This window comes from Acomys russatus, chromosome 2 (assembly GCF_903995435.1).
Source record: "Acomys russatus chromosome 2, mAcoRus1.1, whole genome shotgun sequence".
NCBI lineage: Eukaryota > Metazoa > Chordata > Mammalia > Rodentia > Muridae > Acomys > Acomys russatus.
The window spans coordinates 1,003,287-1,028,986 of NC_067138.1; the positions used below are offsets into that span (position 1 = coordinate 1,003,287).

Sequence of the window (25,700 nt, forward strand, 5' to 3'; positions counted from 1 at the left end):
AAGAATGAAACAAAAACTGCTTGTCAGTTAGCTGGCATCCTGATGTTATAATGATACCTACCGCTCATCAAAAAGTGTGCTAGGCACTTTACTTAGTGACTTAGGTGGGTTATCTTGCTTTTCACTATGATGGGCAGCTACACGTTTTTTACTGTTTGTATGGGAGGAAGAGGACTCAAATGCATATGGCTGAGGAGGCCAGAAGGCGGAGCCAGGTCCCCTGAGGCTGGAGTTACACAAGAGTGTGGCTGCTTGAAACTGAACTTAGGTGTTCTACAAGAGCAGCGAGTACACTTATCTGCTGAGGTGTCCCTCAATCCCTTCTCACTCTCTTTCTGAGACTTGGTTTCACTATGTGGCTCTTGAACACAGTCTTCTGTCTCAGCCTGCTGAACAGCTAGAATTACAGGCACATGAAGCACTCAGTTCATGATGAAATTAAAAAAACAAATCTCAAAAGCCAAGCATGCAGCCACGACCAAACCAAAAAAAAAAAAAAAAAAAAAAAAAAAAAAGTGGATGCAAGCCAGGCAGTGGTGACACACACCTTTAATCTCAGCACTTGGGAGACAAGGGCAGGCAGATCTCTGTGAGTTCAAGATGAGCCTGGTCTATAGAGTGAGTTCCAGGACAGGTAGGACTACACAGAGAAACCAACCAACCAACCAACAAAATAGTGGATTCAAGGCATCAGTATTACCCAGTATCAAGTGATTCCAATGTGCATTCAAAGCTGAGGCCCACTACCACATCCTTCCTCATATGAGATGAAAGGAATTCAAGACCAAAGTAATTTGAAAGTGACCAAGACTCACTCAACAACATCATCAGTAACAACCCAGGTGACTCCCTAGTGAACGGTTAGAAACCCCTAAGACGGGTGGTGGTGCAGACCTTTAATCCCAGCACTCGGGAGGCAGCGGCAGGCGGATCGCTGTGAGTTCAAGGCCAGCCTGGTCTACAAAGTGAGTCCAGGACAGCCAAGGCTACTCAGAGAAACCCTGCCTTGAAAAACCAAAACCAACAACAACAACAATAACAGAAACCCCTGATGTCAAAAGTCAAAGATCCTGTAGAACTTTTCAATGACTTCTTAGCTTTCTCCCATTAAAAGCCAAAGTCATTATACTGGGCAGCAGGCCCCAAAGGATTGACTTTATCCACCCTTCACCAGGAAGTTCATCTGCATTTTGAGATGGGGCTGGATAAGGCATCTTATCCAGGAAGCTATTTTGGCATGTGAGAAAGGACCTAAGAGAAAGTGGGCATCCAGGGTGCAGTGAGGCTCCACTCTGGGTAGTTTCATACACCATACCACAGAATCTTCACAGTCACTCTTCTATAAAGACACCAACATCCTCATACATGGATATGGGGACATACAATACAATACGGTATTGTAACACAGGCAACGCAACACTGTGTGGGAAGCACACACACTGGCGATTTGCCCCTTCATCGCCGACCAGGCCCTTACGTCAAATCTTTAGAACTGTATCACCTGTCTTTCTGCCAAGACTCTGACTACTTAGTAGGTAACTAACATGTTGATTACTACCCTTAATTTATTTGTCTCTTATCCAGTGCTAGGGCCTATGCTTAGATGAGTTCCTGACATATAGTAAGTGCTCAACAAAATATTTCTTGAGCCCGGGATTAAGCCAAAAAAATTCCTTAAAAGCTAATTCATCAGAACACAGAGGATCCTGCAGAATGACTGAATATATATATATCATAGTTTCCACAGTCCTCTTATATATATGAGCCCATTTTACCCTTCTGAGTTAATATGGAAGGAATTACCATCCCAAATAGCAACTGCAGCAAACGGTTAGGTTAAAGTCCAGACTCCCGAACAGCATGTGTCAGAGCTGAGACCCACCTGCTGTTAGCACCATCTTTACATTTTATGTTGCTTTCTCAGCTATGTCTTTCTACTTCTGAGTCAGTCCAAACATTCCCAATGAATAGGTATGTCACACACTTAGTCTAAAGGAAGTGATTCTGTCCTTTAAAAACCCACTAGTTCAGACCTCCTAACCCAAACTTTCCCCACTTTTCCTTTTTCTTTTGTTTAAAATTGTGTCAAGGGGCCAGAGGGATGCCTTGGTGGTTAAAAGCACTAGCTGCCCTTCCAGTAACATTGGATTCTCAGCACCCACATGGCAGCTCATATCTCTAACTCCAGTTCCAGTCCCGAGCATCTGATGCTCTATTTAGCCATCAAGGACACCAAACACAATTTATACTTGTGACCCTAGCAGCCAGGAGGCAGGAGGATCAGTACAAGTTCCAGGGCAGTCTGGTCTACACAGTTGAGTTTTAAGCCAATTCGGGCTATCCAGTTAGATCCTGAAACAGCGTCTATCTTAGTGATTCCTCAGATAGACAAATAAACAGCTAGTTTTTCATGTTAGAAAGTCTGTTTGTGATAGAGTGTTTGATTTTCCTGACAGCTAGGCATTAAAGGGAAGCGATTGATAGCAAATGCCCAAAACTCTCAACAGTCCTGGGGAAATGAGTGAACTCCCATAGCTACCAGGAATATGGCATAGCTGGGAGAATTGGGGTTAACCTGCTTTATGGAATAGCGGGACAAATGTGTGTCCTTGGGGGTTATCTGGGGTGGACTAAAGGTTTTCTTTGGACGTGTCCATATAAACACATCTCAGGGAGCGCTGGGGAAACCTGTATATTCAAAGAGTACAGACAGGGAGGTAATCCTGGCAAGTACTACAATAGTTCTCAAGGAAGTAGAAGGACAAATAACCACCCGGTAATTAAAGTAAGATAAGGTCTCCAAGCAATGTTGTCAGGAAGAAAGCCTTAACTTCTCCTCGGGCGCCCCTGCTTACCGGCGCCTCACAGCCTCCGGCAACCTCCATCTTAACGCACCTTTCTGCGCAGGTGCCACCGAGCCACAGCTTCCGCCTGGAGCTGGACCCGCCCATCCCGCGCCTCCGCGAGCCGTCTCCAGCCACGCCCCTTCTTCAGACCTCAGACCTGCAGATGAAAGTCTGGCTTTTGAAACACTTGAGTCCTAAATCCCTGAAACGGCTAAGGCCAGAGATTAACTCCCCAGATCCTTCTAAGGGATGACAACACGCTGATGAGGGGAGACAAACAACAATGGTGACTGCTGCCCAGAGTTGGCTGAGTCCCAATGGCTTCCCAGAGGTGACAGGCTGAAAGAGGCACATGCCTTTCTTTAATCCTAGCACTCAGGAGGCAGAAGAAGGTGGATCGCTGTGAGTACAAGGTCAGCCTGGCCTACAAAGTAAGTCCAGGACAGCCAGGGTGTCAGATAAAAAACTCTGTCTTGAAAAACCAAAAGGGGGGGGGGAAGTAATGGAAAGGGTGGCTGGATAGTCCAACAAGGACACAAGAATGCAAAAGGGCCCTGAGGGGCAAAAGTGCACAAACATGATAATTCAGATGGATAGCTGCGGGACTGGGAGGGGGGGTCGTATGTAGAAGGTGTTAGGTTTCAGCCCGGGGTGACCATTTAGTAGCTTTTAACTACTAAGTGGGAAGAGGAGGGACCCAGAGAGACGGCTTGCTCTTACAGAAGTGCTGGGTTTGATTCCAAACATCCATATGGTGTCTCACAATGACCCATTACTCCAGTTGGTTCCAGGATTGGATGCCTTTAACCTCTGTGAGCACCTGGCACCCAGGCGGTACACAAGCATACATGCAGGCAAGACACTCATACACATAAAACAAACAAACAAACCTTTAAAATACCCTTTAAAAAGAGAGTAGAGAAACAGAGGCTGGGGTTTATCAGTGATTCAGAGGAGGGGAAATAAAATACACTAAGGGAACTACGAGTTAAGATCCCCGATAGGCTAACAGATGAGAGTAGCCATGACTAAGTAACAAAGACCTTGAACTTCCAAGATGTCTGGCTTCTTCTTTACCCTCTTGACCGGAGACAAAAGCCTGGGAGCTTTAAGGCCACGAGATGCCCCACCCCACTCCCTTTTTGCCCCTCCTGCCAGTGGGGCCCCTGCTGATGCAGTGACACAGAAGTTCAAAGTCAGATCAAGACATGCTTACGCAGCAGCTGGGGCCCTAACAGCTGTCCTGTCTTTCTTCAAGGAGACCCTTCACACTTTCTAAGTTCCTAGTCCTCAGAAAGCTGGGGAGAAATAAGAGGAGACTTTGCAAGAGGGTTTTTCTCTGTGTGTGCCTGCTGTATGGGACTCTTTCTTTGGTCCTAATAAAAGGCTTTCTTCCAACTGCTGAATCTGCCTTGCTCCCGTTTGCCGTGTTTGCAATTTCTCTACAGCTACCTGTCTGTCGTGGTTGAGATTTTTCCCCCTGCCTTTTTATTCTTGTTTTGTTTTTCGAGACAGGGTCTCTCTGTGTTAGCCGTGGCTGTCCTAGACTTGCTATGTAGACCAGTTGACCTCAAACTCTCAGTGATCCGCCTGCCTCTGCTTCCTGAGTGCTGGGATTAAAGGTGTGTGCCACCACACCCGGCTGCCTTTTTATTAACTGCCAAAGAAAATGAACACAATCAAGACCCTTAACAATTAGTGGTGGGGGACTAGAAACTAGTTGCTTCATGGGGACATTTCATTTTTAGACATGATCTAACTGTAGCCATAGCTGACCTAGAACTATGCAGACCAGGTTGGCCTCAAATGCAGAGATCCAAATGCCTATGTCTCCCAACCTTTGGTCTTCAAGTGTGAGCCATCCTGCCCAGGCCCTGGGGGAAGTTTTGATGTAGAAATGACAGAAGGTGGCTACTTGGGGGTGGGGGGAGGAAGCTTTAACATGACTTGGGGGCAACTGAAGAGAAGGGATCTATTTCACAAGCAATGGAAATGGAGCTAGTTTTGTGTGGCAGGTGTTGACTGCAGTCCGAAGGAGGATGTGAGGCCTACATTTCTTGTGTCCTCTTTTATGATTCCAGGAAGCATCATTTTAACTCTCCTTTCTCTAACTTTTGCTACCATAGCTTAGCTTCCTTGAGAAGAGCTACAACAAAAAGCCTGACCTGGGCTGCACGCTGCATCTCTTATTTGACACCCCAGGCTATGGTCTGGCCTTGTGATCCCAGGCCAGGAAGGAGGAAGAATGGGCTACCTTTTGGTGGTACATGTCATCTCCTTCTCTTCTGGACCAGGTGCAGGAAGCTGGTGTCTTGGGTAGCAAGACTGCTGTCACTGAATCAGCACTCACCCAGGGCCACTTTAGGTTCCACCATTGGCCGTGGGTGAGCAGGGCTGGGCAGGGCTGGGCAGGGCTGGGGGCTGATGACAGGAGTTAGTGGTCTGAAAGCTATCAGTAAGTATGATACACATTTTTACAGTTTTCCACATCTTCACAGAATTCCAGACTCCAGAAGCTGCTATGAGATAATTTATTGCAGTCTAGCCTATAATTTACTGTAACAATGGCACATATAATAACTAAAAACAGTGGTGATCGTGGTTTGCTTTGTGTATCGGCTGGTGCACTGTGCACAACGTTGAACACTCAGCAACTTCTGGAGGCAACCGTCAGGAAATCCAAGGACCAAGTCACATTTCCAAGCAAGGACCCAGAAGCATCGTCTGATCACTGAAAGAGTTTGTCTCTGACCTTTCAGAGAGCGCTGAGGCCCCTCTATCCAGCTCATGCAGGTGGCTGAGAGGCCAAACTCCTTCTCTATGCTTGACTAACATGGGGGGAACAAGAGCTGATCCCAAAGACGAGAGGAAAGCCAGACTAGATGTTTTCTGCAAGGAGGACAGCCACAAGGTTGTGGCCACAGGTGAGGACAGCTCTTTCTAGACTGCTTTTCACGATTTTTGGCTTTGTTCAAGGTCTACTCAAGAAAATACCCTTGGATCCTTAGTCAGCCCTCAAGTCTATACAAATAAGATTTTGTGTGACTCACAGCAGGAGAGAGCTGGGAGTACTCTGGGCTGGTGAGACCCCGGGTGCTTGGATTCCAAATACTCTGCTCAGGACTCCAAAGCACCACGTGAGCCTGCTTTGACTTGTGACAGATAATCTGAGCAAAGGAAGCAGCTCAGCGCCTTTGCAGGAGGTATCTTGTTCAGTTTCCAAGCCGCGTTCTCTCTGGACCCACACAAACCAGTCCTGCTGCTCAAGTGACAGTGATTTCCACTCCGTGCGTTCCTGCTCTGGCCAGTCTCCACGGAGTCATCTAGGTGTAAGCACCCGGCCTTCCAAGCATGTTCTTCTAATGATGAGCACATAGTGTCTGACTGGGCCAAGTGTGGGTTAGACAAGGGTCCAGTGGGAAGTGAGGTGGACAGTTGTCTTCAGGAAGAGCTAACATTCCTGGAAACGCCTGTGCCTCTCTATTTGTGGACAATCTCTCCATGAAGGAGCTCCCACAGCCCTGCTTCTAGCACCACAGACCTACTGGCCGGGGATTCAGGACTTCTCTGAAAAGCCACAGTCTTACTACCCCCACGGTTCTGTTCTCCTTAAAGGGAGAGCCAGCCTTTTGACTACAGGATCTCTAAGCTGGCTACACAGCTGTCTCTCCATGACTGGTCTGTGCAGTTGGTGCTATCTGGATGGCACACACCAGAGATGCTCAACTTCCTTCCTCCGTGGAACGAGACTCTGATTTGAGCTTCACGAACTCCCGGGCTACCTCGTCATTGCTTCTCTGAGACAGAATCCGGAGAATGGTCATGCCTGTCTCGTCCGTGTGGACCTTCCGGCCCAAAGGGCACCAGCAGGCACAGCTGCCCTTGGCTGCCACATCCCTCAGAGGCATCACTGCCAGGCCTATCACACGATCCTCCCGGGCAAAGCAGTAGTCCTTCACACAGATCTGCAATTCATAGGCCTCTGGACCCTCTTCATTCCCCAGAAGGCTACGAGCACAGGGTAGAGGATAAAAAGCCAGAAATAAACATTTTCTGCTGAACTCACCCAAGTCTGACATCTACATCGCCCATCCATCTGCTCCCAGCCTCTTCAGCCTCACCACCCAGCACTCCCCAGGAGGATTCCTATTCTGTGACTTACAAGTGAAATGTCTCATTGTACTTTGGTGTCCAGTTGTTGCTTTTAGACTTAGTTGTGAATTTCCTCTTCTTATCACTTTGGTGTGGGCCAACCATGGTCACTTCCACAAAAGGCCGGAACATACCCGCTGTCTGCCACTTGAGGTCGTTGGCTGCTACCACTACCCAAACAAGGGAGACATGTGAGGGATCCCACAGTATTCCCATGTTCCCCTTAAGAAGCACTGGGATGCAGAGCCCCTGCTTTCAAGGGATGAGTGAGGCCATGGTCAAGAAAGGGTCAAACTTGTAAGTCAACAGCACTCACCTTTCACCGTGACCTTGTGCTCCCCAGTGCCGGGATGTGTAAATAAGTCCACCTGAATGGAGACTTCTCCCACAGGATCATCCACACCAGCCCCTGAGGGACAGACAGATGACTGCCCACTGGAGAACTAGATTCCAGGCCAAATGAGGGTCTAGAATGCCCCACCTCACACCACACTCTACCCTGATGCAAGAGGAAATTGCCCACAGGAGTCACAGGGGAACAAAAAGGAGAGAAAGTGAGGCAGGGCAGCAGGACACAGAATAAGCTGGCGACACCATGGAGAAAGTTACTAACAGCACTGAGAATTCTCTCCCTCCTCCTCTTTGCTTTTTGCTCTTGCTCTCCCTGTGTAAGGCAGGCTAGACCTGAACGTGAGCGCCTCCTGCTGGGCCGCTGTGCCCTGACTTATGACATCTCTTAATGCTCTAGACAAGAGAAGAAGCAACTTCGTGCTTGTCCTCGGGATTTCGAGGTGTCCCCGCTTGGGAGGCCTTCTTTGTCCTACTTCAACCACAGAAAACTCTCTAGTCACAATCTCTGAAGAGAGTCAGTCATACAATACCAAGGTCTAAGATTTGGCATAGAGCTCCTGAGCTTTTAACAGCTGGCTCAGCCATCCCCAGTGTTCTGCGCGCTGTAATGCACAGGGTGGGACAGTGTCTGATTCATGTCTGCACAGGGTAAAGAACATACCCTTTTCTGGCCGAACGTCCTCATTAGCAGTGAACCTAACACCTTTGCCATCATGTACTGACCGAGGACAGGAAGTCGAGAGGTGAGCGGCAGGAGAAGAGAGAAAGAAGAGTGGTTAGAGGTCAGAGAGTTACAGCCATCCAAGAGCTCAGACATTCTGAGGAAGCTCAGACTGGGACGGTGTGGAAGCCCAAGTGCTCCATGTGTGACTCCTCAGGTTGGAGACCGAGCAACTCATGTGCAACAGTGGAAAACATAGATAGAAAGTATGTAAGACCAGCAGGGCAGGAAGAGGTGGCAGGTTCTGATTTCTTAGCTCCTTAAGTGACAAAAGACAAAATAATGCACATATAGTCTCCCTGTGGTGTAGCCCTGCTAGCACTTTATGCCTTCCTCACTGTCCCCTAGCTGTAGCTAATGCTCCCAAAAAGCCTCTCTGGACTGACTCAACCTCCTTGACACTACAGGCCTTACACACCCTCAGCTCTGCAGACTCAGAGCCTCCCTGACACTACAGGCCTTACACACCCTCAGCTCTGCAGACTCAGAACCTCCCTGACACTACAGGCCTTACACACCCTCAGCTCTGCAGACTCAGAGTCTCCTTGACACGACAGGCCTTACACACCCTCAGCTCTGCAGGAGTCCTCCTTGTCCTCTTCAGCCAGCCCCCCCCCCCCCCCCGATTCTCATTTTCTCCTCAGACCCTGGACTGAGCACAGCTGTAGGGATGGAGCAGTGAAGCACAACCCCTCCATCTTCTCACCTCCAGTCACTTCTAGTCTTAACTGCTTAGATTCCTCCCTCCCGGGGCAACGCTGTGCTTCACACCCACAGCTCATAAGACTCAAGCCCCGCTCTTGTTGTCCCATCAGGCTCATCCCCCTGCCTCAGTTGAGGATCCCATGCTGTGTGAGCCTCCTATAGGACCCTGCTTCAGTGTCAGCTAGAATTCGAGGATGAGCCTCTCTTTGTAGATGTGCTGTAGTTTGGACAGGCAGAGCTGGTGGCAGGAAGTAGTTTGGGGGACTGAAACATCCCAGGACAAAAATCTGTCCCTACCCCCAAAACAAGCCAACCCAGCTGTCCGGTCTCTAGTGCCACAGCACCGTTCTTGAGCCCACAGCCTCTGCTGTGTACACCTTCGGCTGCCTGTTACCTGCCTTAATCTTCTTTTCATCCATGCTGTGGAGCCTGGGGAGCCCTCTGCTTTTTCCCTCCCAAGCACCACCAAGTAAACCATGAGGGTGCACGTGTACCCAGCCATCCCCTGCCAAGGCTTTCTCACAAAGCTTTCTTAACTTCTTCAACATTATAAAGCTGAGACCAAGAAATGTACACTGGGAAGGAAATGTCCAGGAAAAGGAATAAAGAAATCCCAGACACATTTTCAAAGGCCCCATGACTCTCATTCTCCTGCCTGGGATGAGCATGTACCTGGGTAAATTCTGAAGATAAGTACTAACTGTTGAGACCTGAGCTTGAAGTAGAAACTGGGTCCTCTCCGCGGGCTGAACAATGCTAATTCAGACAGGCACTGTGTATGGGAGGTGGTGGGAATGTGTGGTCCTTAGGCCCTTACCCTGGGCTGTTTGGGAACGCACAAATGTCTTGATGAGAGTGTCTGTGGTCTGTGTGTACAGAGACAGGGCGTAACGTAGAGACTGCAGGTCTGGGCTCTTCTCCAGGAAGGTTTTCTTCAGACCATTGCCTCCTGCATGGAAGTATTGCTGAAAGATGAAGGAGCACGCACTTTATCCCCTCACAAAAAGGCAGCCCCCACCAACCGTCCTCAGAGAAGCCAGAAGAGGACTGTAAGAACAATCGGTCACTGACAAACTACGAGCAGAAGCACCTACAGAGCTAGCTATCATTGGGGCACAGTCCTGGAGGTGCTGTGTGAAGAAAAGGCCTATCTATCGGGCAGCTATGAGACAGAAGCATTTTGGGTAGGGAGAAGAGCCGAAAGTGATGTTGTACCTCTCTGAACCTTAGGGAACGCTATACTTCAGACATATTCCGCACCCCCCACCCCCACCCTGCACCATGCCTCATCACATCACACACACCTGACTTGTTATCACCTTACCAATCTTGCGCTTGGATTTGCAATCATTTCTCTTTCTCTCTGTATCCCTGAAGCTGTCTAGGCCTTGCTCTCTGGATATGGAACACTATGACCTGATAGCTAGTCTAGCAGGGTGGGATGCCAAGGGAGATGTGCATGGGAGAGTGTCTGGAAAAGGGGAAAGTCTCCACCTTGATGGTGTCCAAGGCCAGGTCGAGGACGGCACACTGCTTTGGAGTTAGATTCCGTGTTTCCTCTCGTACCATATGGTCCTAGGACCCCAGAGAAAACAGTCTCAGGGGAGCTCAGGGCAGTCACAAATGCAGTGCCCCCACCAGCCAGCCCATAGTACCCACAGCAATAGTTCTCTCCCCCCACTTCAGGCCCCAGGTGCCCTCCCTGCAGCCTCATGGACCCCCATGTCCCAAAAACCTTTAGTTTGGAAAGCTGGCTCAGCTCCTTGGCAGCAGTTAGGATCAGCTGGGTGCCCTGAGCAGAGAGAGGTCAGTCAAAAGCAGAGGACTGCAAACTTGATCAGGAAGTGGGGCGCGAGGGAAACAGACACCGGGAGCAGCTGGGAGGGGGGCACTCTTACTGTGTGGTCAGTGAGTGGGGGCAGGACGATCACCCGCTCCATGGTGTTCATCACCACCCGCCAGAGCTCCTTCAGGACTCGCTTCAGAACCGTCTTCTCACACACAGTGGCAAAGAGCGTGAGGCTACAGATGCAGGCAATGGGTCAGCCTAGGGGAAGGCTGCATGCCTGCTCCCCAGACGGCGTCAGACGGCCTCAGCTTTTATTTTTCCTCTCAGAGTGCTATACTCACTTGCCATCCAAGAAATCCATGAGGGGTCGCAGCACACTATCTGCATCCTGAGCCACCGAGGCCCTGGCGTTGGGGGATGCATTCCCCGTGCCCCGGACTTGACCCAGGATCTCAGCCATTTGTCCAACACATTCATCAATCCGTACCTGGAAGCTACACATGTGCCACAGTAGAGCCCTCCCTGCCCCACACAACACTGGAAGCTACACATGTGCCACAGTAGAGCCTCCCTGCCCCACACGACACTGGAAGCCACACATGTGCCACAGTAGAGCCTCCCTGCCCCACACGACACTGGAAGCCACACATGTGCCACAGTAGAGCCCTCCCTGCCCCACACGACACTGGAAGCTACACATGTGCCACAGTAGAGCCCTCCCTGCCCCACACAACACTGGAAGCTACACATGTGCCACAGTAGAGCCCTCCCTGCCCCACACAACACTGGAAGCTACACATGTGCCACAGTAGAGCCCTCCCTGCCCCACACAACACTGGAAGCTACACATGTGCCACAGTAGAGCCCTCCCTGCCCCACACAACACTGGAAGCTACACATGTGCCACAGTAGAGCCCTCCCTACCCCACACAACACTGGAAGCTACACATGTGCCACAGTAGAGCTCTCCTGGCCCCCACGACACTGGAGCAGCACCAGCTCGCTTCAGCTCGTTTCTTTATGTTGTACCTCCAAGAGGGACAGTATGCAGGCTGTTGGGACACCTAAGCTGCATGGGCATGCGCAGCAGCTCTCGGAATGGCCAGGAACTACGTTTGGCTCCAAGAGCTGTGTATTCTGGGGGCCACTGACCTGTTTCCAAATACCATGCTGAGCTCATCCAGAACCGTGTTCAGTTTCACCTGCAGCTCCTTCAGACTGTCTGCAGCTTCAGAGTCCAGCTGTACCCACAGGGATGACCAGGTCAGGGGCCTCCTTGCACTTCTGCATAGTCCACTATTGCCCCTCTGTGGGCCAGACCCCAGTACCCTCTCCTCCTCCTAAAACCGTATTTCAGTGCTTTCTCCTCCTTCCCAGGACTAACGGTCAATGTTTCCTCCTTCCTCCTAGATAATATCCCAAATTTCTCCTTCCTCCTAGGACCGCCCTCCCTAAGCCCAACTGTTCCTCTTAGAAACATACCCCAATAGCTAGTTATCCCTCCTAGGACCTTATGGCAAATGCCCAGTTCTTCCTGCCAGGGCCCCGCCTCTATGCTTGATCCTCTGGGTTAGAACCCAGTGGCTACTTTTGCTTTCTAGGACTTTATCACAATGCCTATCTCAAATGACAGAAAGAGGGTAGCGCGTTCTGTGGCCGGTGAAGGACAGCGAGCAAGCACGCTGCCACAGACTCACCTCTCTGCCTCCCATGGCCTCAAACATCTTCTCCAGCTGGACCCGCAGCTGCTGCATGTTGTTCATGAGGATGCAGGGCTTTGGGGACAGACAGGTCCCTTCAGTCCCAGCTTCCTGCAGCTCAGCACCCACGAGTGTAGGCTCCCTCCCCTTGTGAAGAAGCTATTCCAAGGCTACAGGGACTTCGCATTGCATAGGTCTTGCCCTAAAGACTGAGATCTGGAGCCAGTTCAGACAGTTCTCCTTGCTCAAAGACTAGCAGCAAACACTTCTGCCTAAATTTAGGCTGGGTGGTAGTTATAGTGGGGCTCACGGTATTACTCTTTGTAACTTTGTGAATGTCTGAATTTTTTTAATTGAAAAAAGACCAAGTAAATGCTTAGTGGAGGAAAAAGTACAAAATGGAGGCTCAGAGGCACTCTTAGCTAACGTGTCATTATTTTGTGGCATTGAGTCTCAAGCAAAGCATGAAGGGACCCAGAAGTCAAGAACAGCTAGGGCACATGCAAATGTTCTCCACTCCCTCCTCTCAGCGCCCAGTGCCTGGCCCTACCAGCTTCTCCTTTGTGCAGTAAGCTGGGAAGTCCTTTGATAAGATGTCTGCATACTGCATCAGCACTTTCCCGATGGTCTGCAAAAAGAGAAGAAAACCGTACGTGTCACCACAGGGACCTTGCCTGCAGTGGTGCACACATATAGTCCCAGCACCCAGCAGGTTCAAAGCCAGCCTTGGCTACACAGTGGGTTCAAGGCCAGCCAGGGCTATACAACAAGATCAGGTCTCAAATATATGGAACAAAACCAACCAACCAACCCCCCCCCCCCCCCCCCCCCCCCCCCCCCCGCCAAATATCAAGAAAGCAAAGAAGGACAAGAAAACAGGAAGGAACAAAGCTCCCTCCCAACTGCAGCACAGAACCGAGACAGACTGCCTGCTCGAGACACAGTGGTGTGGTGGTGTGAAGGGGCAAGGCTCCAGGAGACCCACCATTACCTTAGCAAACCTTCTCATGTAGTGGGCAAGGATGCTAGGGTCTGGGCATTCCAACTTCCGGATGATTTCAAAGCTCTGGTTGAGTTGTGTAAAGACGTCCACCACAGAACAGGAAAAGAGTGCATGCTCGGATGTCTGCTGGAACTAAGGAAGACCACACACAGAGTGACCATCCATAGCCTCAAGGTGGCCCTGTGATCATCACAGCTTTCCTGAAGATTCTATTGGATGAGGCAGATCAGCTGAGCAGAAGCCCAGAGCTTCCGGCCAATCGCTGAGTGATGAGACCTGGACAGACACTGTGTAGCCCAAGTCCCCTACTTACCCCGTCCTTCTTATCTCGTTCCAGGGCCCCACGCAGGAATTCTAGGGACACATCTTCATTCTCATCCAGCCACTGCAGTACAAACTGCTCAAACCACCTGTGGGCGGGACAGGAAAGCTAAGGGCTGAAGGTAACTGGTATGTACCATAGTACCTGACAGCTCCTCGAGATGGAATCTTCTGGAAGGCCGGGCATTAATACTTCTCTTTTTATAGCAGTGCCTACAACAGGCAACCTGAGCCTACTGACCTCCGTGTAGGGCACCACCCCCTCTGGGCCATGCAGACTCACGTTGGGTACTCGGGCGCCTGGCCCTGGGGCGCGGGCAGATCCCGCACGTATTCATTGTGGAGCCACTTCACCTTGAAGTGCAGGTTCATGTAGTCAGCGCTCTTACACAGCCGGTCTTTCTCATGTTCTAGTGGAGGGAGGGAGGCTGGGTTAAGCGTCAGCAGTGGCCGTGGTTCCTGCACTACCTAACATCTAGACCCGTGGCTGTGCCAGAGAGCTTAGAAGATGGGGAACTCGCAAGTCCTAACATCCACCTCCCACACCACTAGTGCCCTACTCGGCTGTCCTCCGAGAGCCTGGCCCAAACCTTCCTTTACCGAGGCTAAGCCAAAGGAAGTCTAGAGTCTTCTTGCTCTAACTTCTAGAGGTGCAAAGTGAAGTCTCTGGTCTCCACTGAAGAAAAGACAGGGTGCTAATGATAGTTAATTGGCGACTGCCAGGTTACTAGGGCGGCTGATGGAAAGGAAAGACAAGGTTTCTAGTGTTGCTTTCAATCTCAGTAACTGAGCTATTTTATCATTTAGTCTTAGAGGATGAGATAGTAAGTCGTACATGGCATGAATATGTTCATGGAAACCACTAGAGACATACGAAAAAAAAAAAAAAAAAAAAACAGAAAGACAGTGGAACAGCCTTGTTATGACAGAATTTCGAGGTGAAGTGAAGGGCTCCCAAGAAGAGCTGAAACACAGAAAATGAGCTCTCAGGGAAAGATGCAAATAAGGATCATCAGTTTGGAAACTATGGAAACAGAACAGGCCACTGTGCTGTAGCAAACAGGACTGTTATTATGGACCTGAAGGGACTCGAAATCTAGGATGAAGATCACTCATGGCTGACGCAGAGTCTACAGTACTGACCAGTCCACACAGTATCTTCACACCTACCCTTTATAGCTGAAGTTATTAATTTGAATAACAAAAGTCAATGTGTGCTGATATAAAGGTTACAAGGAAGAGAAACTAAGCGAGACAGGAGGAGCAGCTGGTATCCTTGGAGATGCCGCTGCTTAACTTTGAGATAGCATAAGTACTGCTTCTCCAAGTCAAAGCGGAACATTAGTCTGGGGACACTGGCTCTAGTGACTAGTGCAGCAGACACTCATCAGGGAGGCAAGCCTGGGTCACAGCTTGGAAAGGCTTCCTTCTCCTGGCACTGTGGGACTTGCATTTGCCATCTCTTCTAGGAAGCAGCGAGCAGGAGGGTGTAAGACTACAGGCAAAGGGACAAGCTCAAGTCCTTACCACCACCAAAGAAGGCTTTTCGAATACGAATAATAGTAGTTGCTTGTGACAAAGCAGAGACACCAATGAGCAATGAAGAGTAGGGAAACAGGGACACTAAAGAGCACCTCTTTTACCCACTTCCCCGATTCTCTTGAGGCAGTCCCTCACCCTGAAACACAGAATGACAGCACAGGGTGCAGCCTCCTCGTTATGCTTGGTCAACAATACACTGGAAACGGGCAGGGCTTCCCGATGACTCCTCAACGTTTTCTTTGTTTCACGACCTTTGAGTTACTATTTTTGAATAAACTTTTTACATTCTCTGACAATCTATTCTGTGTCCTCTGGGCCCCAATTTCTATGTCAGACATTAACTTCAGTACAAAACACTGGACACACTGTATTCTAACAAGATCCCAAGAGTTAATGCTCCAGGAAGACTGCATGAGGGCAAGGTTCAGTTGGTAAAGTGCTTGACTCATTAGCACGAGGACCTGAGTTCAGATGCCAGAACCTACTTAAAAAGCTGGGCGGTGCCAAGATGGGAGGTAGAGGTAGGCCTCTTCGGGAGCTCATGGGCCCGCCAGCCTAACACACTTAGTGAAGCTCCAAGCCAATAAGAGATTCTGCCTCAAACAAAAAATGCTTCAGCACCCAAGGGCTGAATCTGGATACTGCATGCAAATTACACGAGACTGCTGCTTGCTACTGACGGTAGAATGGGGTTAATCTGTCAGGAGGGGCAGTAATGTTTCCATAACCTGTCATGGACTTGGGCTTTAACATTTCACTTATTTATTCACTTATTGAGAGAGAGAGAGAGAGAGAGAGAGAGAGAGAGAGAGAGAGAGAGAGAGAGAGAGAGGGAGAGGGAATGTGTGTGTGTGTGTGTGTGTGTGTGTGTGTGTGTGTGTGTGTGTGTGTGTGTGTGTGTGTGTGTGTGTGTGTGTGTGTACACCCGAAGAGGTCAGACAACAACTTTAGGAGTTGGTTTGTACCTACCACTTTGTTGTGGCAGCATTTTCCTGACGTGTCTGTTGAGGTGCAGAATCTCCAGGCTAGCGAGCCTGCTGCATCTGTCTGCTCACCATCCCTCTTAAAGGGTCTCACTACATAGCCCTGGTTTGCTTGGAATTTGCTGTATAGCTCAGGCTGGCCTCAAACTTAGAGGCCCTCTGGCCTTTGCCTCCTGAATGCTGGGATTAGTGTACGTGGTACCATGTTTGGCCTGCATCCAGCTTTTTATATGGGTTCTGAGGTGGAACTGAATCATCAGAATTGCATAGGCAGGGCTTTTATACCTGCTGAGCCACCACTCCAGCCTGTATTCTTTCTTCCATTTTTCATTCCTAGAGGGCTCTTTCAACCTTATCCTCTCTCTAACGCTGGTGACGTCCGATGGACCCTGATGGGATAGTGTGCCTAAGGTTACCTTGTTTCCTTCCACTCCTTCCATCTGAACACCTGCAAGTGAAGCTGAACAGAATATGCCAACTAATGTTTCACTATTGCTCAAAGGTAAATGTCCTAAAATGTGCCTTCTTCCTGTCTACTCTCACACAGTGAAGTCACCAGCTCTCACTGGACAGGGTGTATACGCCTATGACCCCAGATGCTCAGGAGCCTGCGTCAGAAGGATTGCAAACTCAAGGCCTGATGGGATGCTTGCCTAACATGCACAAGGCCCTCAGTGTTATCTCCAGTGCTGTCGCTACTCCATCTCCCCAAATCATCAGTGCCCACCCGTTTTACCTACCAAATGCCTCTGGAATCTACCTGTTTCCTTCTAGTTTCACAATAACTGTCTAGCAGTCATTACCACCATCTTTAACCTGCACTGGGCTACTATAGCAGCCACCAGGCTGGCCATTCCCCTCCAACCTACTCTCCATGGGGTAGGGTAGAAGAGTGAGTAGCCTTCCTCTGTGATAAATCTGATCCTATCCATCTCCTGCCTAAGATGTGAGTGGGTCTCAGCTGCCTTATGATGAAGTCTAGAAGCCTACACATGGCTTACATTACCCCTTATGATCCAGCCCTTTCTTCATCTTCCCAACCTCATCTTCCACTGACTACTTTCTCTATCCTCTGCAGTGCAAGAAACTGTGAGCTGTTGCTTTGCTTCCATTGTGTTCTGTGAGCCCTTTGTGGTCATTACTTCCATCTCTCCTCACTAACAATGTCTTCTCATACATCGGCTTTCGCTTTGTACATCCTAGGTCTTGCAAACCTGGCTACATGGCTCTCTTTTATGTTCTCAGCACCCTATATTCATTCTTTTTGTGGCGTTTAGAACTTTGTGTTGTAACACCAATGTATAAATCTGTCTTCTACACTGGCCTGTGAGTTTCTCGAGAATCAAGGCACTGCCTTATTCATCTTAGTGAGTCTTCAGCAAGTAGTATAGTGCCTGGCAGAGAAAATACTCAGTAAATGGTGAATGGGGGTGGAATTTACTGCAAAGAAGCAGGACGGTGCTTTCTGTTTCGCATTTTAAGTGGGAGGGTAATTACATAGATGTGTCTGTCACTCACTAAGTTGCCCAGGACTGGCCCTGAACTCAACAGGTATCCGAGGCTGTCCTTGAACTTGCTATCCCTGTGCTTTAGCCCCCCACTGCCACACCTAGTTAAGGGCAGCATTTTCAACTTTCCTTCTGCAATCAGGGTCAATGTTGTCTTCTTAGCATCTAAGTTTGCAACCTCTTTCTCTTAAGCTGCCCTTCATGTTCTGAGAATCAGCAGACCTGCTATGATCTCTTCCTAGCATCTACTAAACCCACTCTCCCATCACCATTTCTCCTTTAGAAGTCCAGCCTCCCCTGATTTCTACACTAGTACAATCACCTTTCATTATGTACATGCTCCTTCTCTTGGCTACCCCTATCTTTCACAGAGTTAAAATCTCCACCCGTGTGAGTTACATAGATTAACAGTCCCTTCTTGTTCCTAATAGTTAAGCTGTCCTCAGAGCTGAGTGATGCCAGGACATTTGCTAGCTGGGCTTTCTGGACTTCAGTCAGCTTACCAGCTCAAGAAGCAGATGCCTCTGCTACTCCCATTTACAGGCAAGAAAACGGGAACTCACAAAACTAAATAGCTAACAAAGCAAGCCAACTGGGCTCACACCAGGTGAAGGCCTGAAGCCTAGCAAGCACGGTTCCTCTTAACTCCCAGGACACACTGAACAACACCACCGTAAACAACCCATCTTGTGATTTGGCTCATTTTTCAAAGGCATTTGCTTTTTCTGCTAAGTCCACCATACATGTTCTTCAAGAACTGACCCCAAACTTCCCAGCAGGCTGGGTGAGTGTGTCTCACCGAGGTAGGGATGCAGGTAGTACTGTATAAATCTTTGAGCCAATGTGTGCACTACAGCCCCAGAAAGATGAGTCTACAGGAAGCAAGACTCAGCCACCGCTCCCGGGCGGAGTTACACAATGTAAGCCACACACGTGGTCTGCTCTGCTTAGCACAGACCTTCAAAGTGTCTTTCAAGCTCAAGAATCACTGATTATAAATGTCCTGTGCTTGGGAGTCTGAGAGTGAACCATGCAAGTGGAGTGCAAGCTCTGCTACGAGCTTGTCCCAGATGGCTCCACCTCCCCAGATGGAGGAGCTAGACTAACAGATACAACAGACAGGAAAGGCAGCTAAACTGGTGAGCACAGATGGGTACAGATGAGAGTCTGACACACACAGAAAGTGATATCTTTGTGAAGGTGCTAAATGGAAAAAGGAATAAGCTGAGTGAACCAAGCGGATAGTAACTTATCTGTGGCTCTGCTCTATGGGCAGTGAAGGAAGTAGCTTTCTAAGCAGGCTTTAGACAAAGCCAGGCTAGCTAGTATAAGAAAATAATGGTATCTCTGTATATTTAAGCTTCTCTTGTTCTTCAAAACTATAAAGATAACTCCTATAAGACCATTCTATGAAAAACAAGCCAGCATTCTGAAGACATTCACCATGGGTGATGCTGCTCTCTGGACCAGAAAGGTTTTGCACAGGTGCTTGCTATAAACCTACATCTGCACACTATTCTCCTTATTTCTTTTGGCTACAGTTTGTCCATGCATTGCCATCCACAGTTTGCCTGCCACCGTGGCTAGACGCCCTCTATGCCTGCACCGTGGCTAGACGCCCTCTAGTTTCTTACTACACTGGTTACCTAGAACTTGAAGAGGCAGCATATGAGGTAGACAGCGTCGGGCAGACCCTTACCCTCCAATGCATATTTCATGTCTTGAGCAAACAGATGCCACATCACTTCTGCACTGACTTTCCCTAAATTCAACTCTTGAGGAAACCTGAGAGATGGGAAAAAACAAAACAAAACACAATCAACATTCAGGCAAGAGCTATTTGATTTTATTTATCCCAAGGCACCTAGTTCTTACAAGACAAAATGAAGAGAAAAGAGTCCTAGGGAACAGAACTAGGCTTAGTCTGGAGAAGAGGGGCCCAGGGACCCACGGTAGGACAAATGAGGGAGAGGCAGGCCGTGTCAGCTAAGATGAGCTGGGAGAATGGAGTGCCCAGGAGGTGAGACAAGACAAGGCACTGAATCCCTGAGGCGCCTTGGGGCTGGAGGGAGGCCGGGATAGACAAACTGCATAAGACAGAGCAGGGGTTGGGTCTTAAGAGGGCCAGATTCATTCGCTGTGGACAGGCGCATGCACACACAGTCCCTGGGTCCCCTGGGGGCTCCCTAACAGGAACAGTCCCAGAAGCCGTTCTCTCTGGGAGGCTATCCCGCTCTGGATAGGGCCCCACCCCCTTTATATTTCCACACCTGTCTCCAGAAACAGTTACCCAGACAGATACAAGGGACAGAGGGACAGATGGACGGACAGTTGGAAGAAGTGGCACTGCAAACATACAGAGACAGGAAAGAAAGAGGTTGTTAGACAGATGGACAGACCAATCACTAAGCAGACAGAGCCAAGTAGGGCGGTGCTCACTGGTTCAGAACAGGTGCGTAGGAATTCTTATCCTCCTCTATGATTGACACGATGAGTGTGATAAGTTTGGGCCAGAAATCCAAGTTCCGAATACTGGGTCCTGGTTCCTCCACAGGTTGTTCCTGCTTCTTGTTCCAAGTTGGGGGGGGGGGAGTTGGGGGGGGGGAAGGAAAGGGAGATAGTCACAACAGTACTGAAAAGACTTGTTACCAACAGCCCGGTGCTGCCTCTGGGTTCTAGCACAACTCCTGTCACATAACGCACCCCCCCACCCCCACCCCCACCCCCCAGCATGGCATCTTGCTGTCTCCAAGAACACTTTTTATGTTTGCTTAAGCTGTGACAAAATACAGCCTTGTGAATTGTGATCCTGCAGACCCGGTGTTTTAGTCTAGGATGAGGGAATTCAAAACTGAGAAAGAGCCAGGAGTACATAGCACATGCAAAAACCCCATCTCTGAAAGCTCCTTCAGGTTAAGAACAGACCCTGGGTGGAGTTTGACCTAACTTTCATTGGATCGCGTCTCCTTTGGGTTCCCTGAAGGAGACAAAAGAATATAACAGATCTCGGGAAAAGAAGAGTCACTCACATTCGGACCCAAGGCAAAGACAAGTTGTGATCCCTACAGAGACCGGAATGGGCATTCTCCCGCAAGAGCAAAGGCAAAGGTGGAGCTGTCCTGGGCAGGGATGGAACTTGCATGTGGATACTCCATGTCACTGCACTCTCCAAATCCCCTAATGAGCCTGCACCAACAGGACACCAGCAGAGACCAGGGCTGGGTCTACTGCTGTTGAGTGTCTACCTCAACATCACTTACACGCATCTTTTCCTTTTAGTTTTTCTGCCACTGTCCCAGCAAAAACACATTCAAAAGACACCGTTGGCCTTTGAACTCCAGTCTACTACATATGCCAGTTATTTCTCTATAAGGAAATCTCAGAGTTGTCTGCCCCTTCTGCTTAAAGCTCCTCCATGGCCTCCAGCTACTCCAGGAACATATGGCATTCAGAATGTTCCCTTTTGTCTCCACTTCCTGTCTTCCCGATTCTCTTGAGTTGTACTGCATCACGATCACCACTTACCGTGGCACCTGGCAGGGTGTTAAAACCTTTGCACACATGATCTTGTTTCACCTTCTTGGTGATTAATGAGCACATGCTACTAGCATCTCATTTCTGGATAAGAAGACTGAAGCACAGCGGGGTTCTGTGACTTGCACATTTGATCCCACAATAGAGGACTCCAGAGTCTGGCTGCTTGTGATTCCTTAAGTTAACATGGTCATGCACGATCCTGTGCCTCCAGTACTCTATGTCCCCTTCTTCCTGTTAGCTCCTTTCTTGATATCAGTTCTGCCCCTTCCTCAAAATCTAGGTTGACCTTTATTTCCACAAAGTTGTCTCTGACCCTCCTGGCTTGGTGAGATGCCCCTCCCCTGGGCTGCCAGAACATAGTCTATGAATTCTGGGTATCCAATACTAAATAAAATGTAATAAAACAAAAAGAATGACACATAAAGTAATTCTGTCCTTATTTCTACCAAACAGTAATTTCCACCAAGGCATTTGCTAAGTGGCCAGGCGGATGAGTGACCTTACTAAAGACTAGTAGATGGGAATATTAAAACAAAACAAGTAAACGAACAAAAAGCCCCAAAGGTTTACTTGAATGAGATTAGAAGTACAAAGCAGATGGTAAAATAAAAAGTCTAAAGCCAAGTACATGAAACACTTGAGGCTTTTTCAGAGTCTAGTTCATTACTATGCTGGGGCAGAGAGATCAAATATTAAAATGTCTGCCTGGCTGAAAGATCAAAGCTGAGAACAGCATTCTTTCTCCAGCCAAAGAGAATCCACAGAGAATGACAGAGGAGCCCAGAATGTACCAAGCTAAACAAAGGCCCAGGAAAACCTCCCGTGGACATCAGAGCTGGTGGAAGGCTTTCTAAAGCCACTCAAGGGAGAAGCCCCGAATGCCCGACTGGCATAAAAAGAGCATTTAGAGTAAGAGAGGGCAGCATGAGCAAGTATCTTAGGCCAGTGCTTCTCAGCCTTCCAAACACGGCGACCCTTTAAGCCAGGTCCTTGTATGCGGTGACCCCAGCCATAAAATTCCTTTCCTTGCTACTTCGTAACTGCAATTTTGCTACTGTTATGAATCATACTGTAAATGTCTGTGTCTTCTGATGGCCTTAGTTGTCCCCTGAGAAAGGGCTGCTCACCTCTAAAGGGATCACCACCTACAGGTTGAGAACCACTATCTTAGATCTTTACTAAGGTCCTCCAAGGAAGCGTTGCAAATCCGGTATGTTAACTAAAAGATGCATGTTCAATAAACTCCAAGGTTTATCTCCCTTCTTATACATAGTTTTCCCACTGTCAAATCAAGACTGATTTTTTTTTCCTCCTTGGAATTCTTTCATTTTTATCCTTCTTAAAACACTTCTAACAGACCACATTGACTGAGTATATAAACATGTTTGTGAGACAGGGGAATCCTTCAGAGAGCACTTGAGGCTCTTCTCAGACCTGGCCTGGAACATATTATATGCATATACAAACATACATACATACAATCTACACTTGCTGGGCTATGTGTTTGCTGCATTGAAGGAAAGTGAATCTGCAAAAGCACAGTTAGCAAGACATTCTTAAGACATGAGCTGTAACTGAGCTAGTGGAACTAAAAAGAAGTCCTGGCTTGAGTGGGTAGCAGAGGAGAGGTATAGTGTGGTGTCTACAAAGACGAGGCTGGAGACGGGGCTCAGCAGGCAAAGGCACCTGCCACCAAGCCTGATGACCTGAGTTCAATCCCTGGAGCTAACATGGTAGAAAGGAGAACCAATTCCTACAAGTATCCCTCTGGCTTCCGTGTGTGTGTGCGCGCACACACACACATCCACACACACAAAGTAAGCAAATAAATGCAACAAAATGTTTAAAGAAAAACGAGGTAAGTTTCCAAGTACTGAGGTGGATTGCTAGCCTAGAACAGGTAAAGTGGACTGGCCTCATGGAAGGTCAGGCTCAGCCTGAGCGTCAGTCGGTGAGTATCATCTCAGAAGACCATAAACTGCAGGATGAGTCACCAAAGGGAAAGTCAAGCGTTCATGCCAGGAGCGCACAGACAGCTACAGCCTCAGAGGAAGGCAGTACAGAACTTACGTGGGCCCAAACACATCTGATCAAAATTAACTTGGAGACAGTAAGGATAAAAGAAAGGCGCTGAGATGGCCGGAGAACTCTACTCAAATTGAGCCACCAAACTGCTCAAAGCAAAACTTACCACAGCCATTTCTGCTCAGCTAAGGCATGTGTAGGTTACATTTTTTTTATAAAGGCCCTTTGTCAATTCACAGACATCTACACTATGGGACAAACGGTCCAAAGCGACAACCTGCTGATCTGTGAGGATGTCGAGGACTGTTCTGAGCTCTTTCCATGAATTTCTAGTAGGGAAAAACTGAGGCTCCCAGGCACTCCTGTCAGCTGCCCTCACAGCCCCACCCCTCTTACCAGCTGGTACTGGCGACTGTAGAGGTCATGGCAATTGTTGAAGATATATTCATATGTCGAGTTCAAGCAGGCTTTCACACAATCCTTTACCACCTGGCTGGCTCTTGGGGGGCTCTGCAGTTCCTGCACCTGCCAGTTGACAGAAGAAACACAGGCCCCAGGTCCTGCTCACCTAGGCAGGATAACCGCCCATCATTCCCATAGGTCTACTCCAGATTAATTTCAGCTTTTGCAAGTCTTCGAACTTTGCCTAGTGTTGCGGTTTGAATGGAAGATGCCCCCCATAGGCTCATGTTTTGAGCATTTAGACCCCAGCTGGAAGCACTGCTTGGGGAGGCTATGGTGCCTTTAAGACATGGTGTCTAGCACAGATTACTAGGAGCAGACCTTTGAGGGTTACAGTATGGCCCTGTTCCTGTTTCTCCTCTGCTTCCTGATCCACCAAGATATGAGACTCAGATGAGCGAGTTCCCAGTGTCCTAGACTAAGCTCGCTCCTACCCCAATGGCCTGCATCCCCTGAAACCAGGATCCAAAACAACCCTCTCCTCTTAAATTGCGCCTGTCAGGTATCTTGTCAGTGACAAGAAAACTAATGGCCGCAGGCGATGATGAAGGGGCAGGGTAGCTGATGAGGAGAACGCCTTCCTCACTGATCCATGGATTACACCCTCCTAGAAGTGACCCAGGGAACGGATGTGTTTGGAAATGTGATGAATCCTGGAGCCTCAGACTCTCCAATGACTCTTACACTCCAGGTCTGTACAGCCACGTCCTGGCACTGGCCAGCTCTGTCCAGCCTTACCTTCATCCTGAAGAACGTAATGCTGGTCAGCAAGTCCACTGTCGATTTTAAATCCTGAAGCCGCTCGGGGCTCCCAGCAGGAAAGTTATTCTGTTACAAATCAAGCAAATGTTAAGAAAGAAACAGGAACATGAAAGCCTTTCCTGCCAAAAGTAATGAACCCCAGCTTTCCCGGACTGCTGCCCACTGGGATTTCCTGTGGCCGAGCTCAGCAACCTACATTACTGGACTCCATCTTTCTTTCCCACGGAGGAAGGCAAGCCCTTGCCTGGTGCCAAGATGACTACTTCACATCTCAGAAAGCCATGCTGCTCCCCAATCCGGCCTCCCATAACCATGTGCGCATTTGTTCAGGTAAGCACAGCAGCAGTCAGCCCCTGCCCTGCACTCTGTCTCCCTCTCCCTCCCCCCCACCTTCCCTCCCTCCTTAAATGAAGAGTCTTACACCCAGTGAGTACTACAAAAGCTGCCTAACTGTATATCATGGACACAAATGAAGCCATATTACAGACCAAACTGAGGCCCAGACCCTGTTACTTTCAGTCCACTCTGCTCTTCTGATGTTCTGGAGCTAGCAGATGGCAGAGTGCTGAGGAAAAGCTTTGAAGAGAATTCTTCAGGACTTCCCTGTATGCAGTAAATTATTCTTCTTGACATAAATTTTAGGAGGAAGGTGCCGGAGAGATGAACAAGGCTGAGCTATTCACTGTCAGCCTTAAGCCCACAGATGGACGCTAACGCCAAAGGTAACATACAGTTACTTCACCATTATTCACACAAGTGGAAGCCAAGGACAACGCAGACAGCCAAACCCCACTTTGTTAAGTCGGAAGCCACTCTTTTTTTCCTTTTTTCATTCATATTACATCTCAATAGTTATCCCATCCCTTGTATCCTCCCATTCCTCCCTCCCTCCTGCTTTCCTCCTACTCCCCTCCCCTATGACTGTGACTGAGGGGGACCTGTATATGCTCATAGGGTATCAAGTCTCTTCTTGGTAGCCTGCTATCTTTCCTCTGAGTGCCACCAGGTCTCCCCATCCAGGAGACATGGTCAAATATGGGGCACCAGAGTTCATGTGAAAGTCAGTTCCCACTCTCCACTCAACTGTGGGGAATGTCCTGTCCATTGGCTAGATCTGGGTCGGGGTTCAATGTTTACTGCATGTATAGTCCTTGTCTGGTGCCATAGTTTGACCAGGACCCCTGGGCCCAGATCTGCCCTTTGTAATGTTCTTCTTGTAAGTTTCTAGGACCCTCTGGATCCTTCTATTTCCCCATTCCCCCATGCTTCTCTCACCTAAAGTCCCAATAGGAT

At 48.9% G+C, this 25,700-nt stretch overlaps 1 protein-coding gene across 1 annotated transcript in view; it reads right to left on the minus strand.

Moving 5' to 3' along the window:
- Positions 1-5,894: 5,894 nt before the first annotated feature.
- The window catches only part of Unc13b (unc-13 homolog B), a 207,861-nt gene continuing 188,055 nt past the window's right edge, over positions 5,895-25,700 (minus strand). Inside the window, exons 23-41 of the mRNA XM_051157295.1 lie at positions 24,384-24,473; positions 23,580-23,708; positions 20,061-20,185; positions 19,321-19,406; positions 13,872-13,998; positions 13,581-13,677; positions 13,256-13,399; positions 12,815-12,892; positions 12,262-12,339; positions 11,717-11,805; positions 10,906-11,058; positions 10,674-10,797; positions 10,511-10,567; positions 10,270-10,350; positions 9,593-9,740; positions 8,011-8,067; positions 7,315-7,407; positions 7,009-7,168; positions 5,895-6,854 (exon numbers count right to left, since the gene is read on the minus strand). Coding sequence (XP_051013252.1) covers positions 6,569-6,854; positions 7,009-7,168; positions 7,315-7,407; positions 8,011-8,067; positions 9,593-9,740; positions 10,270-10,350; positions 10,511-10,567; positions 10,674-10,797; positions 10,906-11,058; positions 11,717-11,805; positions 12,262-12,339; positions 12,815-12,892; positions 13,256-13,399; positions 13,581-13,677; positions 13,872-13,998; positions 19,321-19,406; positions 20,061-20,185; positions 23,580-23,708; positions 24,384-24,473 — 2,202 coding nt within the window. The 3' untranslated portion in view covers positions 5,895-6,568. The remainder of the gene's footprint in view (positions 6,855-7,008; positions 7,169-7,314; positions 7,408-8,010; positions 8,068-9,592; positions 9,741-10,269; positions 10,351-10,510; positions 10,568-10,673; positions 10,798-10,905; positions 11,059-11,716; positions 11,806-12,261; positions 12,340-12,814; positions 12,893-13,255; positions 13,400-13,580; positions 13,678-13,871; positions 13,999-19,320; positions 19,407-20,060; positions 20,186-23,579; positions 23,709-24,383; positions 24,474-25,700) is intronic.